The 12,818-nt window shown below is 43.1% G+C and overlaps 2 protein-coding genes across 8 annotated transcripts in view; one reads left to right on the top strand and one right to left on the bottom strand.

The window, feature by feature from the left end:
* The window catches only part of LOC117397877 (ankyrin repeat and SAM domain-containing protein 1A-like), a 60,911-nt gene extending 52,437 nt beyond the window's left edge, over positions 1–8,474 (bottom strand). For all 7 annotated transcript variants that reach the window (XM_059005041.1, XM_059005043.1, XM_059005046.1 and 4 more), the window contains exon 1: positions 8,010–8,474. In XM_059005041.1, coding sequence (XP_058861024.1) covers positions 8,010–8,179 — 170 coding nt within the window. In that variant the 5' untranslated portion in view covers positions 8,180–8,474. The remainder of the gene's footprint in view (positions 1–8,009) is intronic.
* A 1,102-nt stretch (positions 8,475–9,576) lies between these two features.
* Positions 9,577–12,689, top strand: LOC131702790 (transcription initiation factor TFIID subunit 11-like). Its single transcript, XM_059005053.1, has 6 exons — positions 9,577–9,661; positions 10,186–10,382; positions 10,485–10,633; positions 10,943–11,030; positions 11,162–11,258; positions 11,442–12,689. The coding sequence occupies exons 2-6, from the start codon at positions 10,218–10,220 to the stop codon at positions 11,570–11,572; spliced, it is 630 nt and encodes a 209-aa protein (XP_058861036.1). The 5' UTR covers positions 9,577–9,661; positions 10,186–10,217; the 3' UTR covers positions 11,573–12,689.
* The last annotated feature ends 129 nt before the right edge of the window (positions 12,690–12,818 follow it).

The raw sequence follows: 12,818 nt of genomic DNA, 5'->3' as shown, positions 1-12,818 counted from the left end.
TATCAGCATCTGTCATTATTTTACATGATGAACTGCCCCTTAGACCTCTAATCCAGTTATCTAATGCTTGTAGAACTGCCCCTTACACATCAAATGCAGCTGAAAGGGAAACTGTGTGTACAGCCCTTGCCTGACGGACACTTGCAGGCATAATTCTGGTTTCCATTCATCGCATAACATTCTCTAAATACCTCCTGTATAGTGCTCTGCTTCAGAGTGGGATGGGAAGTACGGACTGCAGGTATTGTTTGAGGAGAGTGCTTTGCTTCAGAGCTCTATTGAATTAAAGCAAGCCTGTGTCTAACCTCCTGAAGCTCTTGCATCTTTTGTGCGTGGCTGCAGAGTGCGGCTGTCAGTAACAGCAGATGAATACGCGGCAGACAAACCCACAAGCTCCCCTGGGCTTTTTCCTGTTCATTACTGGGAAACGTGACTTCACTCTGATTATTAATGTTGTCGGCTGCTGTACTGAACAGCTCTTGTCAATGCCCACCATGACATCACCTGAGCAGCTCTCTTGAGAGACGGGAGCACGGGGGCCGCCAGCGTGTCTGGTTTCGCACAGGGTTAGAGGAAACATTTGTATCTGAAATGGGACTGGAACAGATTGCACGTCAGAGACACTGTCTGCACAGCGAACGGTCCACCACCACGGATGTGCATGTTACATACTTGTCCAGCCCCTCCTATGTGACTTGAACAGGGTCATGCCAGCTCACTGTGTACTCACTCTCAGGGATTTGTGGTTGATGCTGCATAACCACATGTGTTGTCAAAATTGTCGAAACAGCCTTGACAGAAAACACAAATGAGAGCAGATGCATCCATTTTAAATGAAGGAGCAGTACAGTACACTGCTTGTGCTAGAACGTCTAGACCAAAGGCATTTCAGCCGGTTTTTAAAAATATTTTCCTACCTTAAATAAAATCGCTTCTTCTATTTTGTCCAGGTTCACCTTCAAACAGCATTCATGCAGCAGAACTGGTCTGTACAGTACAGACGATTTCATTTAGCTCTAAATTTACATCAGCTGTAAAAACCACACAGCGCCAATCCTGAATTCAGGTCACAGACACAGAAAACACTTTTAAAAGGCAGTCTATGTTTAGAAAAACACCTTCACATAAATATTTGAATGTGTATGCCATTTTTCATGCATAGCACGTTGCTGTACCAAGTGATTGACCTGCTGCTAAGTTAATAAGAGAGAAATAAGAATTTGAGAGTGCAGGCTGACAGTTATAATTGCATTTTTCAATTTCCATTTAATTTATTTATATGGCACCTTTTATAGCACAGTAGCTCAAAAAAGAAAAAGTCGGCCGTTACATTGTAACAATGAATAATAATATCAATAAATAACAATAAAACAAACCTAAATAAGACGATTTAAGAAAACAGGAAATGAGTAAGAATGATGGATGAAACACAAGCAAATTAAATGGAAAAAAACAAGGTACAAATCTGGTTAAAAAGGCAGATGAGTCTGGTAGTTTTGGGACTGGTCTGCCTCGCTCCTGTAATGTAGCAGCATCTTTGTTTTTGAAACATGTGCACAAACACCTGCCATACCACCGTCAGCAAGGCGTGGGGCCACCCTGTGCGTCAACAGGCCAACCCTCACCTTACCCTGTGCGTCACAAAGAACATGACAGAGGGCCGATACAGTAGGTGACACACAATTAGAATGGATTAGTGAATTACCAACTTCACTGCGGGCAACAGATCTTCTCTCCAGAAGAATTCAAACAACCTGCAGGCTCTTCCAGTGAAACATGCGCTGGCCCGGCTGCACCCTACCGACAGCTCGGCCGAGACTGTTTCTAATGCCTCTGTGAGGGACCCTCTTACTCTCAGCCAAGGAACTGGAGTGGAGGAACCCGAGGTGAAAGTTAAGATATGAGAATATCTGCTTTGACAGCTCCTAACATGCTTTGTGGTCCCGCTACCCATGGCTCAGCTTCAAACAGTGAATCCCTGCTGGAGCCTGTGCTGCAAGGGCTAGCCTGTACCTGACTGTTCCCAGCCTGTAACTTTACCCCAGCAGCCACTGTAAACAACAGCGAGCCTCAGAGTCACAGAGAAGACCTACAATAGAACCAACAGCAAGGTAATATCCAGCTGACACTGTGCAGAGGACGGCTATGAAGCAGGCCTAGACCAATCAGGATTACAATGACAGCAGAATCGATTGCTCACATTGCAATTACAAAGCAGTTTTGTTCAATTATAATTATGCTGCAGTAATTACAATTACATTAAAAAGTAACAAGCAACTCCACACATGAACATGTTCAAGCTATTAATTATTCTTAATAACCCAGCAATAATCACAGGTACAAATACAGAAACACACTATACAAGCCAAGCCTATTATAAGCATTGTACTGCCCTCTAAGAAAAAATGCATTACAGCAGACCAGTGTACAGGGTACTGAGATTAAGGGAAACATTATCCGTGAAGGCACTTGTGTTTTTTGAAGTTACTCACATACCCGAGCGAGAGCTCCATACAGCAGTGCATCTCCTAAAATGTGAACGTTTAGGTTTTTAAAACATCCATGACCTGGATTTGAACACAGGCCTCAGAGGTGAAAGGAAAGCGAGGTCAGTGCCCCTCTCCGGGTTATCAGCTTCTGAAAGCAAGCAACAGTAACCACACAGACAGCGTAGTGCAGATATAGAGCTTCCTCTCCACACCTAACGCTGATAACCACAGACAAACCACATCACACACAAGCAGCCTGCCACAGCCCTACACCGCTGCCACTACTGTGAATACACATCAGAGTCCGACACGGCAGAGAACAGCAGGGCTGAGGCGTTCCTGTGAATGATCACACACACACACACCACCTCACAGACCAGGGGCTGGACCATTATGAGATCGTGGAGCCGTACAGTAAAACAGAACATTACTTTAAGTTTATAAACAGTGTATGTATAGTTTACATGCGCAAATATTTGATGCTTTAAATATGTGACGAGACATGTGCAAAAATGTTATAGTATTTCTGATTTAAAGGTCTGGAGTCTGTTCCTTTAAAGCCCTGGTCTGTTTCAGAACTATGTAACCAGCAGTACAGCGTTTACAATGAACTGGGAGGGACTTTCAGTGGGGAAGTGGTTTCACATTATCTCTCCGGAACAGCACTTCAGTTTTATAGCGAGTAAAATGTTGTCAATTTATTGCGTTCTCACTAAAATACTACAGGTTTTTTTTTTTAAGCTGCCATTTAAAAATAATTTTATTTCCCCCTTTAACACAGAAACAACCAATGTGGTTTCATTTGAAACTCTGGATGCCCCAGATACTGTGCGAGCCCTGGAAGCAGACTGAACTCACAGCTACTGCCGGGAAAGTACAAGGGATTCGGTAGCGGCTGTTGGATATTAAAGTTTTGATCTAGATATTTATTCATTCATCTGTCTATCTAGGAAACATACTTTGCAACATCCCATGCAGAAGCATACCGGAGAATATTTACTATGCAAGTTGAGTCAGCTTTAATGGAACTACCACAGGAAGAGATTTGCAGAAATCCAAGTTCATTTCTGCAAATATAGTTCAAACAATTCCCCTAGTTTCAGTTTTTGCTGTCACTTGGACAAACAGTCTTGGATCAAATTGCTTCGCAGTGTTTCCTGCATCCGTGCTCCGTGACACATTAAATAGCAGGGCAGGTGCGGAGTGTGTGCGAAAGGAGGGCTGGACAATTCATGTCCCACCTGAAACTGAATGTGGTCAAAATGCGGCTACAGTGTACATCTGCGACAAACCCTTCACGAGCGAGTCAAGTTACACTTAAACCCAGCGAGATTAAAGAAACATACGAAACTAATCAGGGCAGCAGTGTGGAGTAGTGGTTAGGGCTCTGGACTCTTGACCGGAGGGTGGTGGGTTCAATCCCAGGTGGGGGGACGCTGCTGCTGTACCCTTGAGCAAGTTACTTTACCTAGATTGCTCCAGTAAAAAACCCAACTGTATAAATGGGTAATTGTATGTAAAAATAATGTAATTGTATGTAAAAATAATGTGATATCTTGTAACAATTGTAAGTCGCCCTGGATAAGGGCGTCTGCTAAGAAATAAATAATAATCTTCAACCACAGCCCTTTTTAACTCTGCATATCAGAGCTGAGAAGCCTCCCGAGTCTCCCAGCATGAGGGTCGCTGCGACAGTGAGGTACGGGGCTAGCAAGTTTGTCGTGCCTCGCCCACAGGCCCACAGCGTACAGAGGATCCCTCCAGTAAAGACAGCTCTCTACCTTACACAGCTCTGTGTTAATGGAATTCTTCACCTCCACTGCTATCAGGTCTTTTGCGGAGCTTGGGGATTTTAAAAATAGCCTTGCTAGTTACACGTCAGGCCCGCAGATGCAATTGCAGAAATGCAAGGCTCATTTTGTAGCAGACCCCCCCCCCCCATGTCGTGTGTGTGCTTTTTTAACACCTGAGTCCATCTGAATTAGGAAGATACAGGAAGTTAACAAGTAGGTCAATTGCTTTAAACCTGAAGTGTCCCCAGTGCGTGCAAGGGTTAAACTACACTGTGCAGGATGAACCGTCATGCTCTCTCTCTCTACAGAATTTCAAACATCACTCCATGTTCATGATCATTCAGCCTCAACAGGTATATCTGCATGCCATGGGATCCCAGTGGCAACACGCACCTTGAATATCTAGAACTACATACCTGAATTCAGTGCAGTACCAGGAAGAAAACGACCAGCATTTTGTGTATTACTTTGGGACTCTGAGCAAGCATGAGCAAGGTGGTATTTTTATATAAATCACAAGGTCAGTATAACAGTGAGGTCAGGGGTAAATTACACTGATAATCCCTTCTCCCCTGAATGACTGAGTTCAATCTGTTAAAGATGTACGATGGAAAAATCGAACTAACTCGCTTTTTCCAAAGGGGAATTACAGGTCCATCCCCTTGTGGTGATTTTTAAACCGGCTCGCTTCCTGCGCAGAAGGATGAACGACTGTATGGCACGGATAGGCAAGGTAACAGTGAATTATATTTGAGAATTCCTGCCCTGACCACAGCGCACCAGGGCTGTAGCGTCAGCTTGCTCTCCAGCACCACTACACTCGAGAAGCCAAGAACACAGGAGCTGTTCCGACGTTCTGCACGCAGAATCCGTGCCAAAACAGTATTTCCTGAAGAGCGAAACTGCAGCCAAAAGCCTGTTAAACACTTTTAAAGATCCTTAATTTGATGATTTTAGGTTACTGTAGTTATTTATCAACATACTGCTTGGCAAAGTGACCTAGTACATAGTTATGCATTAAATACTGAAAATCATACAGTACAATACCCGTGGTCCATCTCCTTCAGTATTTATCATAGCCAGTGTATTCAGACTGTAAATAACACTACAGGTTTTTTGTTTGACAATAGTCTTTCTCGATGTCAGTTTTAAGGCCACTGCACACTGCTCTGTTACTGTCATTCACGTCAGAGATGGAAATAAGACTCCTATTGCGTAGCAGTTTCACCCATTCCAGGTTTTACTAGGAGCTTGACCAGCCACAGTGTGTCGGTAACAAGCTGAGATGTGTCTTATTAAAAACTCATAGTAAAACCAGGAATGGATCACACTGCTATGCAATGGGAGTCTACAGCAATCCCTGGACACTGGACAGATTAAAAAACACTCACTCCAAAATCAAAGGCAGGTTCGTTAAATGAGTATTTGCTGTATTTGATGAAACAGATCCAGGTGCGCAATTGCCTTTACAAAGAATTCCCCGCATTGCAAGGTCTGCTCCAAGGAAAACCATAATGCTAATTGTTCAATGTAGGATTTAACTTGTGATGTTTCACTTCTCCATCATCTAGTTAACCAACACCCTGTTCTCTGCCCAGTCAAGTAGAGGGTATAGATAAGACACACAGCACAGCCCATTCCCCTCTGCAACACAGGCTGTGCCTGACCTTGCTTCAGCACATTCTCTGTGTCCATGATCACGCAGACTCCCGAGAATAAACGCAACCACAGTTCAGGGTAGTTCCCTTGAGCTGCAAGGTCTCTGAAACATGCACAGGGCTGGACTGAAAAAAAACAGGCACCTGCCATGTGCAGCACATACTTTGCATAACTGGGTTGTAATTCACGGATTGATAATTACCTAAACAAGGGGTGTTGGTTAACATGCCGTTTCCTTTACATAAACGTTTTAAAAAAAAAACACACATACTGGGAATCTTTGTAACAGATCAGAAAAGCCGTCAGACGATATGACTGCAGCACATATCGCTGCATCACAACGCAGCTGTATAACGTGCCACTGTATATGGTGGGTACGCTATACCACCTGTATCTGGCATGACGAGGCAAAATTTAAACCATTTAAACACAAAGAGAATATTCCCATGTGCTACAGCAAGTCTGACGTGATGTCACTGTTTAGATACAGGACCGCTTCACATACTGTGGGCTGCTCCCTTTCCACAAGCTTGAAGAGAAAGTGTCCATTCTGAGCTCTCCTCCTGGACAGCATCCATCACTGTAGGCAGGCCTGGCCAAGCAATACAAGCACACTTTAGTATTACTCCTGCGCTGGTCTGTTAAAGGCAAGCTGAGTGCATGACAGATCGTTATCGGATTCCTTATTAAGAGGGTTTTAATGTAATTAGATCAAGTAATGTATCTCTCTGTCAAGGATGCATTTAGAATCCTTTACAGTGTAGCCCAAAGCTATTGGCATATCAGTGTGGCCCCATTACTCTATCTATTTAATAGGGCTGACAACAGTGGGTGTGTTGAAGTACTTGTGCGATAGTGATAGTGGACAGGGCTTGGACAAAACAATTACTAAATACACTGAATAAACGTGATACGTGCTGTTATTACACATACCGAAACTCACAAAAAGAGATATTGTATTGACTACTATCAAATCTTAAAATTTGATACTGTCTGTGATAGCTGAACTAGATAACTGGGATGCAAAACAGAAAGTTCACGGAAAACCGTGACTCCTACACAGAGCATCCCGGCCCGAGCACTCTGGGGTACAGCCAGCTTACTGGGGTACTCAGGGCGTTGTGTGCGTGTCCTCGAAACTACAAAATTAATAAACAACATTAAACCGTTTTTAAACGGCAAAGTGAATGCAAATGAAAATGCAAAATAAATACTAAAGCAAAACCGTCCGTAGTTCTGATAATGAGTTGGTCTCGATCCTCGGGTTTAATAGAAGGCGGCAGTTGTAAAAGCACCGTTTTCATGAGCAGACAGAAAAGACGCATTCGCACAAACTGACACTGCGAGACCTGCCAAACCCCCCTTTCGTTGGTTGTGGACTTCCTTTTTTGTTGTTCAAAATATCCGATCTATTTATACGTAGCCAAAAATAAACATTTACTTCCAAGCGGCAATCAACGCCTATTATGCGCGCTACTGTTTCACCACCACACTAGTCATAGTAAAAACAAAAAGACGCTTTCTTATTCGCAGAGGGTGATTTTAATCGTAAACACCACTGCTTACTAACACAGCGAATGTAAATATTTTGTAACACGATCTTCCTTTTCTTTGTGTGTGATTATTTAAACAAATGCAGTAACACAGTGTTTTGTAACAATAAAAAATAGCAGTATCTACGTGTTGTTTTACAATGTAACCAATTGCAATGGAACATGGCGAATGTAAAGGGAGCGTTTTCCATAATTGTGCAAGACAGATATTTACGGAATGTGTTCCCCGTTGTGATTCGATAAAAGGTGTCCCACTACGAATGATAGTGCGCAGCACAGCACCAAGAAAAACAGGTAATGCCATACTGAAAAGTACAGGTTTCTGAATTAGCAGCATGATTCTAAAATGCATTTTTAATGCGCACCGCTTCAAAATACATAGATTTGAATTTTCTGAGTCAGGCGATTGCATTTTCTTTGTTTCCCTCCCAATTACAAAATGCAGTTACTTAGCCCCGGTGCGCGCTCCCATGCAAAGAAAAAAAACCCGGATCGCAGCTCTCAAGCTGTCTTACCTGAGTAAGCTGGAGAGCGGGTGTGAGGATGAACTGCTGCTCCCGCTCCCTCCGGATCCAGACGATCCACCGCCGTGCCCTGCTGTCTGCCGCTTCCCGGAGAGCAGCTTCTCCACGGCGGCGAGGTTCCCGGTCCGGGCCGCCTCCAGGAGTTCTTGCTCTTTCCCCATCTTGGGGAGCAGAGCGAGAGGGGAGAAAGGGGCTTGGCGCAGCGCGACTGGATTGACTCTATTTCCCGGTTAAGCCCGACACTCTAGATCGGGGTGATAATAACAGCAATACACACAATATCCCGCCCACTGTGGACGACGCTTCTTCGGACACACTTCCACTGCTGCCCTTTCCTCCTCCGAAGCTGCGACCAGAAAACAAACTTTCCTCCAGCAACACCGTTGCAATGCAAACTTCCTTCGCCTGCAACAGACACGTCACTTCCTCGTGACAGCCCCTTAGACATGACATCTTCAGATCATAACACCCCCCCCCCCACAAACGTCATTTTTCAACTCCACTATGTCATTTTCTTCAAAGGGTCATCAAGTGATATTAATTTTATAGAACCAAAATCACAAGAACACACATTTATCCAACACGCGGGTTCCTCGAGTGATATTATTTAGAGAACCAAAAACCAAACTTGTCCTTATTGGTATTTACAATATATATATTTAATAAACTCTTTTATAAATATTTATTAAACTCCTGGAGTTGTCCACTATAAGCCTCGGCTCCTGCTAACGTATGTGTTACAATACAATAAACAACATTATAACAGAGCTTCTGTTTGTAATAATCTATAAATACACCTAATCTGATAGTACAGTATTCACATCATCAGAAACAAGTGAAACGCATTACTGTAAATATTTAATATCACTATATACAGGGTGAATAGATTTCAACTGAATTTTGTTTATTGATTCATTTGTATTGTATTTTTTTTTTCTAGAACCCAAATATCATTCTGGTCTGTGCTATCGGTTTTCTCAGTAACAGGTTATAGCCAAGTGTCTCTCTTTTTTTTCCTTCTTTCGTTTTATTAATAATTCTGACCAGGCAGTTCTGTGCATCGCAAACCACTGAAAAGCACCCCAGACCACAGCTCCACCTGCAGTGTATGGGGAGTACTACAGCCCTGGAGTGATCCTGTAACACATATCATTAAACACGTCTGATTTGCACCACCAGTTTGCATTGAATATCTTTTAGGTTTCTGAATGCTTTAATTCAAATTCAGATACTTCAAAATCTTCCTGTCAATTTGGCACAGGAAGTGAAGAGGTACCAGGAAGCAACTATCTTTATTTTATTTTATTTTTTATATATATATATAGTCAGATCTGGACTTGCTAAATTGCAGCTACTACTGTTGGTACATTTCTGGCTGGGTTCACTAACTGAACTACCCAATGTTATTTTATTTAGTTAGTCCAAGGCTAGTGATACAGCAAACCAACCATCAGTGTAAAAATTAGACCCATCTCTCCCACAGACAATTCCTATCCAGCGCTGCGAACAGTTTCCATCGAGCTGTGTACAGCAAACTGGACTTTTGCCTGCCTTTGAATGTGTAAATAAAGTTTGTTGAAACAGGAACAGGAAGTGCTTAGAAACAACGAGAGCGGTGCAAGTGGACGGATTTACACAGACAGGTGTGGTTAGAAATGAAATAAATATCTTTTTTTTTTAACAGCACTTGCATAAATTGCAGTTTCACACTGTTATGAAATCATTAAGATAGCAGTGCTTGACAGAACGCATTCATTGCTAAACAATATTGATTGCGGATGACAACAGAAGCAGGGCGACTACGTACACAATTACTTACGGAGATGTGTTTACAAATGCAGTGTTTGCTGCAAGAGAGTAAGGTCTGGTATTAGAAACTTGAAAAGCAGAAGGGGCATTATATAAGGTTTATATAAAGATGAGACTTCAGTGAAATGAAACCAGCCAGCAGTACTACTCAACGTCATGGGTGAAAAAGAGAAATGTTTATTTAAGTCTAAAGAAAGTGAAGTGGGTATTTACATTACTGTAATACCTTAAACACGTTGTATATATTCTTTATATGAATTAGTTATGATGGATGCGTTTGCAGTATCGTGTTTGTCGTCAGTGCTCAGCCGCGTAGATTTATCACGGTTAGAATTTTTCTTTTCTGGTGTTTGAGTAGCATTGCGCTCTGCCGCCGCCGCCGAGCTCGTAATGGCAGATCCGATGGTGAAGATAGAAGCAGACACGATGGCGGTGGACCGCGATGCTGAACACCAGCAGGCATCGAGAGAGCATCACCTGCGCCACGACCCGACTGAGCCATCATCCGACACCTGGGACCCCAAAGAAATCAAAGTGGAGGACGAGGACAAGCAGGTTAGGGGGGCTGACATCTCCAAATAAACGTCACCTGTATTGAACACCCCAAGTCTGAACTTCTTATTAAATCTAGACTTTGTTGTATCCCCGTGAATGCAGGACTCGTTCAAAGAGGCTGCTCCTGGGGAGCAGGGGGAACACGGAGAGCACTCTTCTGACGGCCCCCAGGCCAAGAAACTGAAAGCAGAACCGGAGAAGAGGAGGGAGAAGCGACAAAAAGTGGATGAGGATGAGATCCAGAAAATGCAGTGAGTTTCACACGTACAGCCCCCTAACAGCAGGGTCACGCATTTAAAGGGAATAATAATAATAAGATCATACTGACGAGTTTATAAAAATAAACCTTGCCTTGAATACAGTGTTACGTGCTCCGGTTGTGTCTCAAACTGTTAGGAAAGGTTCACATTCATAACGGAGCAGCAGTCAAATAGATACTTCTATACAGATGTGGTTCACATGTACTGTAAGTGAAGTCTGAACCGTAAGTAAATCCAAGTTGTCCCCCGTCGTGTGGTGTTTATGTGCAGATGGCTCAACGCTGTTGTTTTTGTGTGTAGGATTTTAGTGTCATCCTTCTCGGAGGAGCAGCTCAATCGATACGAGATGTACCGCAGATCAGCCTTCCCTAAAGCAGCTATCAAAAGGGTAAGCTGGTCCTCTTCCTGCTACTCGGTAGTGAAAAAGATCTGAAAGTTCAGCCTGGATTATTTAATAAGCACCAGAAATAAATCTTAAAGCATTAAGTAATGGGGGCTTGTTTCTCTTTGTCTGTTCAGCTGATCCAGTCAATCACAGGCTCCTCTGTGTCTCAGAATGTGGTCATCGCCATGTCTGGCATTTCAAAGGTCTTTGCTGGGGAGGTGGTGGAGGAAGGCAAGTTATACGGCACGCGATTACTCATGAACGACTTGATGGATTGAAATGTCTCTTGAATGTGGGTAGAGGATTTGGGGGCTCCATCCATCCATATAGAGCTGCATCGTAAGTTTCAGTCTGTATAGCAGCAGGCGTCGTACAGAAGATTGAGATCTGTGGGGTTTTTTTCTTCTGTTTCAGCCCTGGATGTGTGTGAGAAGTGGGGGGAGACGCCTCCGCTGCAGCCCAAGCACATGAGAGAGGCGGTGCGGAGGCTGAAGAACAGAGACCAGATCCCCAACACCAAGCACAAACGCGTCCTGCTGCAGTGAGGCAGTGACACAGGGGCCAGGCCAGAGACATGAGCAGAGTTCACACTGCCAAGAAAACCCTCGAGCTGGTCCTGTCTGCCTGCCACTCTGCAAGCTAGTTCATTCAGATCAATGAGAGCGGTAAGACAACTGACTGAAAATACAAGGCACAGAAGAGGAAAAGACATCAGCGGAGGTCAATGCATGCAATCTGTAACTCCTACATGCCTTATGCAGTTTCACTAAATTTAAACGCGGGTTTCTCAACATTGGCTTTGATGCATCCGAGCTCTGTTGTATTCAGCAAGCAGCGGAAACACAATTTCCAATCAGAGACTGGAATTACGTTAAGAAGACTTTGCTGTGTAACCTCGGGAGCCTTGCCTCGTAGGCAGTCACTTAACATCTCGAGTGAATGCACAGTTGAACGTGTGAATATCTGAATCACGCGCAGTGATTTTTTTCAAGTGGACACCCACACATCCACAATGCTGTTTTTCTAACTGAAGGAATTAGCTGGAAGTTGGCGTTGATATAAAATATTACCTCTGTAATGTGGAGTACATCTCTTGAAGGCAGTTTTACTGTGCAGTATTTCGAATCTGCTATATATATATTTATTTTTTAGTGCGGTGATCACAGTCTCTGGTTAAAAATAATAAACAGTGGGTGCTGCTGTATGTCAGTGTGAAAAGGCACAAAGCCAAAAAGTCTGGTATGAAAATAAACATGAGCATACGGTCCTTTTAAATACCCGTGGAGAGATACAAGCGGACATTGGCAGAGTCACTAGTGCCCGCGGTGCACAGTACCACCGATTCGAACTTCAGTGCATCTCCGAATTTCCTGCACGTTATTTTTAAAAACCTGTTTTGTTGTCATTTGCTTTATGCTATATTTAGGCTACTTGATTTAGCCCCTTCATTTAATCCCTATTAAGATTAAGCTCATTTATAACGTTCAGTGAGTGTTTTACTACCTAATTAAATAGCAGAAGGAAAAGCTGATATTTCTTTTGTTTTATGCAATGTAGAAGTTGGGCAATTGTATCTCCAGTTAGAACGTCAAGTGATGCTTTGTACTTTTTTCCTGTGTGTATATTATTGGAATAAAGCCAGTATGTTGTGTTCAATTAAAATCATTTGAGTTCAATTTAAAAAAAAAAAAAAAGTGGAGCCCTTATTGCATTGATGATACTGCCATTCAAAAGTTTTACATAGAAGCCCTTATTCAATAATGACGGAACTGTGAGATATGGAGGCGGTCT

The sequence above is a fragment of the Acipenser ruthenus genome, chromosome 30, assembly GCF_902713425.1.
Source record: "Acipenser ruthenus chromosome 30, fAciRut3.2 maternal haplotype, whole genome shotgun sequence".
NCBI lineage: Eukaryota > Metazoa > Chordata > Actinopteri > Acipenseriformes > Acipenseridae > Acipenser > Acipenser ruthenus.
This window is presented reverse-complemented; position numbering and strand designations above follow the sequence as displayed.